General features: G+C 51.0%; 1 protein-coding gene across 3 annotated transcripts in view; it reads right to left on the bottom strand.

Moving 5' to 3' along the window:
• The window catches only part of RMDN3 (regulator of microtubule dynamics 3), a 28877-nt gene extending 23313 nt beyond the window's left edge, over positions 1-5564 (bottom strand). The window contains exons 1-4 of one of the 3 annotated variants that reach the window (XM_011989288.1): positions 4937-5564; positions 4337-4530; positions 1711-1903; positions 1150-1293 (exon numbers count right to left, since the gene is read on the bottom strand). In XM_011989288.1, the coding sequence (XP_011844678.1) occupies positions 1150-1293; positions 1711-1903; positions 4337-4530; positions 4937-5292 (887 nt within the window). In that variant the 5' untranslated portion in view covers positions 5293-5564. Of the gene's footprint in view, positions 1-1149; positions 1294-1710; positions 1904-4336; positions 4531-4820 lie in introns of all 3 variants that reach the window. The other 2 variants (XM_011989289.1, XM_011989290.1) reach the window with 2 other exon arrangements.
• Positions 5565-5829: the final 265 nt, after the last annotated feature.

The following is a 5829-nucleotide window of genomic DNA, read 5'->3' as shown; positions in this document are numbered from 1 at the left end:
TGTGCAGTGGCATGATCTCGGCTCACTGAAACCTCCGCCTCCTGGGTTCCAGCAATTCTGCTGCCTCAGCCTCCCGATTAGCTGGGATTACAGGCATGCACCACCACGCCTGGCTAATTTTTGTATTTTTAGTAGAGACAGGATTTCAGCATGTTGGCCAGACTGGTCTCAAACTCCTGACCCCAGGTGATCCGCCCACCTCGGCCTCCCCCAGGTAGTTATTTTATGTAGAGATGTAGTCTTGCTGCCTTGCCCAGGGTGGTCTCAAGCTCCTGAACTCAAGCAATCCTCCTGTCTCAGCCTACCAAAGTGCTGGGATTACCATGAGCCACCACCATGCCTGGTTTTAACTGACTGATTTTAACTTCTAGTTTCCATTTGCCTGCTTATAGCTAATTTCTCTGATCCAGCATAAAACTTCGCTGTTCTCTGCACCAGTCTTTCCCTTGAGAAGAAGGCTGGACAAGGAGAAATCGGCCTCTAGGCCTCACACAGGCTACCTGAATGATCGGAGCTAGCAGCAGACAAGGGCAGATGCTGCTAGTGACAACATCAGACTCTATCCTTGGGACCAAAGTTTCAAAGTGGTGCTAGTGGTTTAAACTCAAAACGCCCTTAGCATGACCAGACTTGGAGGAGGCTGTCCACCAGACTCCTGCCACCTGCCCCGCCTCACAGAAAGGCCTATCGTCAGCCCTCCTGGGCCACTAAGAACTCAGGACATCCACCTCCCACCTGTAAAAATGCAAAAGATCACAGGAAGGCTCCCCTGTGGGAAGAGGGTGACTCCTAGGGAGGAGCATGCTTCGTGCTTAGACATCTAGGTACAACAGCTCGGCCACCCAAGGAAAGGAACACAGTCAAACAATGCTTATCAAGTCCTTGTGATAACACAGGAAAACGCCCAAATAATATATCATAACTTTGTAATAAACTAAGATAACAGATGTAAGCAATAACTGCTATTAACATCTACATTTGTCTGAATGACATAAATTGGATGGGTTTTTCGTTTCAACTCTTCTGTATTATACTCTTACCTGTTCCAAAAATTATTTGCAGCAGCTTAGTTTGGATTTTCCATTGATAATACTTTTACAAAACACCACCTGGCTGTAGCCATAACTGCCTCCAGGAGAGACAACTCACCCCCCTTCACTCTCAGCATCTGTGAATGTGGCTCCCGAGGAGGCCGTGAAGTAGACAGAGCTGGAGCCAGTGGAGTCACTCCTCTCCCGGACAAACGGAAACCTTCGCCGCCGAGCCACTCTCTGGTTCTCTTCCATGTGGGATCTGGAAAGCAGGCCCCATCCCGAAGGGTACCATTAGGTCCCATCCAGCCTGTCTTTCCGCTCACCATGGGGTGCCTCTTACTACTGCTCCTCATTAAAGGGCCAAAAGCAGAGAAAATCCTAGGTCTCTAACCCTCAGGAGGGTAAGAAGGGCAGCTCCCTGGGCCCAGACCACACAGACAGACTAGGTTAGGCAAACAGAGCATTTCAGCTGCTACAACAGATCAACCATGAGAGTCCAGAAGCAGCAAGGAGCGTGTGCAAGGCGAGGTACCAAATGTACAGCTTCCACCCAGATTAGGCTAGAAGCTATAAAACTGGTTTCTTCTTTAGAGACAGAAAGCAAAGGCCAGAACACACCTCAGCTGAAAAAGCTGCAGGGGAGGGATAAAGCGGGAGAGGAAGCTGCATTACTCACCGGACCTCCCCAACAATCTCCCCGGCAAGTCCTCGCAGGCTGCTCCTCAGCTCCTCCACCTCTCGCCGCAGTGCCACAAGGCTGGTCAGCACAAAGTCGAGGCGGTCCAGCACCTTCTCCTGTCCTTCCCGTGGAAGGCTGGGCAGCACTGCGGCATCTCCAGCCCCACCTGAGACAGCCCGCAAGAGCATCACTGAAGGAAGGAGAATGGGAGCCAGTGACACCCAGGAATATAGTGGGGAAGAGATCTCACACCTAGAATTCAAGAACACCTGCTTTCCATTGGAAGAGAAGGCCCAGTGACGCTCAGGTAGCAGACGTTCACAGCCAGGTCATGGTAACAAGTCCCAAGAAACTACCCAGGGATCTCTAAACAAGAGTCCTCTGCCCCAAGAACCTTCCATACCAGGGCCGTTCAGGAATGCTGCACACCACGACAGATAATGTAAAATGCTTGCCCGAGTGTGGAATCTGAAGGAGGACAGCTGTCCTGCTAGAGTAAAAAAACAAACCTTTACCTCACCGTATAGTGCCCAATACCAGGGAGTCAATACCAACCACACAGCAAAACTAAAACTAAAACTGAGCTCCATCACATTCTGATCTCTCACTTCACAAACAATAGTAGGGAAAACTTGGGAGTTTCTCCCAGAACTTCATTTAGTGTATCAGAGAAGGACTAGGAGAAAGGGGGCAGTTGCTAAGAGAAGAGGTACACCAGAAAAAGCCCATCCGAACCGCCTCAGAAACACACCATTACTAAGCCCTGCTGACCCAACCCTAGGCCTCACTCTTTTGAGTAAATTCCAGCAGTGAAATGGTAGCAAAGTGACAGTTACCTACGGTAACTGGACTGAAAAATGCAAAAACAAAAAGGAAACCAGAGAGGCAGGACCCCACAATATGGCAAGCATAAATCCCTTCTTTAAGGAAATCTGGTTAAAAAAAAAAAAAACTAGGCCAGGCCACAACAGACATCCAATAATGCTCAAGAATGTAGAGCAAGAAAGATCTCTGGGAATGTGGCCACTTCTAATCTCAGAAGAAAGACTACTGCGAAGCAATTAACAAACAAAATACAAGGGAAGGAAGCACACTGCAATACTAGATTACCACCAGATTATAAAGTGCTGACAATCAGTTGCAATCTAAGGTGATAGCTCTTTGAAGACTCCTCCAGAACTAACTTTTCCAAACCATCTAACACTGGCAATCAGACAAAACACTCACTTCCAATTAGCGTGGGAGTGAGATAATGTAAACGCTCCTCTTGGCCAGGTGTGGTGGCTCACGCCTGTAATCCCAGCACTTTAGGAGGCCGAGGCCAGGAGTTCGAGACCAGCCTGGCCAACAAGGGGAAACCCCATGTTTACTAAAATTACAAAAATTAGCTGGGCATGGTGGCGCACACCTGTGATCCCAGCTACTTGGGAGGCTGAGGCATAAGAATCACTTGAACCCAGGGAGGTGGAAGTTGCAGTAAGCCAAGATCATGCCACTGTACTCCAGCCTGGGCAACAGAGTGAGACTCCATCTCAAAAAAAAAAAAAAGAAAAGAAAAGAAAAAAAATAAACACTCCTCTTGCACAAATATGGTAGTAGTTTGAACCAGCCCTAGATCCTTTGCTCGAACAAATTAACAAATCTGCAAATTTGAAAGAACTACTCATTTCAGCTGTGCGGGCTGCCAGCCACATTCAGCTTCAATTGCATTAAGCGTGCTCCTAGCTCTATGCCGTAGAAACTCCACTGGACCAGGTGACCAGGCCTAACAGGCCCAACCTTGCCACTTAATCTGTGACAGCCTCAGGAAAGTTACACAGTCTTTTTGAATCTTGGTTTCCTCATAGGAGGGATTAAAACAAACAAACAAACAAACTTGAATGAGATAGTTTCCAAGTTGTCTTCAAATTCAAATATATGATTTAATATATAAGCCTGAAGACTTTTAATCCCTACAAGATTACTCTTTTTGCCCTCTTTTGGATTCTCTCTACTTATTACACACCTCACCCAACACTAAGCAAGTGCCTTTAACACCCACATAGCACTAGTGTGGCCAGAACTAAAAGTGAAAGCTAAGCAGCTAAGCAGTCTTTTTGAAATATACTTGCTTGGGAATACAGGGTAAAGAGTAGAGAAAACCATGACTGCCTTTTTTTTTTTTTTTTTTTTTTTTTTGAGACGGAGTCCCACTCTGTCGCCCAGGCTGGAGTGCAGTGGTGAAACCTCACCTCACTGCAACCTCTGCCTATTGGGTTCAAGCGATTCTCGTGCCTCGGCCTCCCCAGTAGCTGGGACTACAGGCCGCGCCATCACGCCCGGCTAATTTTTGTATTTTTGGTAGAGATGGGGTTTCACCATGTTGACATCTGGTTGAATGTTGGTCAGGCCAGTGTTGAACTGACCTCAGGTGATCCGCCCGCTTAGGCCTCCCAAAGTGCTGGGATTACAAGCGTGAGCCACCGCGCCCGGCCCGACGACTGCTTTTTCAACAAGCTTCCAAAAAAGTGAAACCCTAAGGCGCTTCTCTACGTTGCCCTGTCCCACAATCTCCACCAAAAGCAGCCCAGACCCCAGGTCCATCAGTCTGCAGTGACCGCGGTCTCAGGAGACGGGCTCCTACCCTGGCGTCCGGTCTCTGAAGTCTGCGTATAGTCCAGGGAGTTGGGCAGGCTCTGGCTGCGGCCATGGCGCTGGGTCCGTTTCCATCGCTGGCTGTAAAGGAGGCACAGGAATCCAAGGCCGGCGGCGGTACCCAGCAACAGTCCCAGCCCGGCACGGGCACCACCCAGGGCTCCCAGTCTAGACATCCTGCACCTGCGGCCAGCAGAAGCCACCGGGAGCAGGCGGGCGGGCGGGCGGGCGTAGGGAGAGAGAGAGATTCGTGAGTCTGGTAAACCTACCCCCAAGGCAGAACCCCGGCAGGTATCCCCTTGCCCAAACCCTGAGCTCCTGACTACCTGCATCCCAGTCTGAACCCTAAGGCTTCCTCCAGCCCCCTGGGCCCCACTGCCGCTCCCCTCACCCAGCCTGGACATAGCCACCCCTCCAGCACACCCTCCGATCCGGGTCACAGAGTCCGGCTTCTGGGCCTTCAACCCCCCCACCTCAGCCTCACAACACTGCAGACCACAAACCCGCCGCCCTGGCTGCAAACTCCCGGCCTTCCCCTGCGGCCCAGGAACGCGCTCTGGCCTGGCAGGAGATCCACTCAGAACCTTACCCGGCCGCCAGCCACCATGGCAGCAGCCGCCGCGGGCTCACGCTGTCAGTGACCGTGACGTCAGACAGACGGCGCCAGCGGCTCGGCGCCCTGAGGGAAGGCGCACGGAGATGACCACGCCGGCCCCACCCCCGGCCTGTTTCCCTCAGGAGCCAGGCCACGGGCGCCGGCGGAGGGGCGGAGTCAGCACAGCGCAAAAGGAAAGCAAAAAGGGGCCGAAGGCTGAGGGAAGGCGGGAAAGCGGGGAGACTTCTTGGGCGGACGCTGGCGCAGTCACCCTCACCGTGCGGCATCCAGGCCTCCATTTCCCTCCGGTCACACCGGCTTACTTGCTGCTTCCGGAATACGCTCAGCATATTCACACTTTCTCCCTGCGCTTCTGCCCGGACCTCCCCTCTGTACCTGGAAAACGTCACCCTCTCCCCACATTTTATTTTTATTTTGTAGAGACTGGGTCCCGCTCTCCTGATCTCCAGCGATCCGCCTGCCTCGGCCTCCCAAAGTGCGTGAGCCGCCGCACCCGGCCGTATACCTTAAACCTAACGTACCGTTTTATAATTCTATTTTACTCTTGTAATTGTATGCAACTTCTAATTTTGGCAACTAAAAACACCGATTTTATGGACTACGATGACGATTGTATTGTGAATATTTCTTAAGAGTTAAAATTTTCTTTAGTGAAAGAAGAAAGTTCTAGGCCAGTTCTCCCAATACCCTTGACTAGATCTTGTATTTCTTTACGCTTTAATTGTGAGTTACTGTATACATGTAAGAATACAGGAGGCCTGCGGTGGTGGCACGTGACTGTAGTCCCACATACCCTGGGGGCTGAGATGGGAGGATCACTTGAGCCCAGGGTGTGGAGGCTGCAATGAGCCATGAGCACTCTGGGC

Source organism: Mandrillus leucophaeus, unplaced genomic scaffold (assembly GCF_000951045.1).
Source record: "Mandrillus leucophaeus isolate KB7577 unplaced genomic scaffold, Mleu.le_1.0 Scaffold35, whole genome shotgun sequence".
Lineage (NCBI taxonomy): Eukaryota > Metazoa > Chordata > Mammalia > Primates > Cercopithecidae > Mandrillus > Mandrillus leucophaeus.
This window is presented reverse-complemented; position numbering and strand designations above follow the sequence as displayed.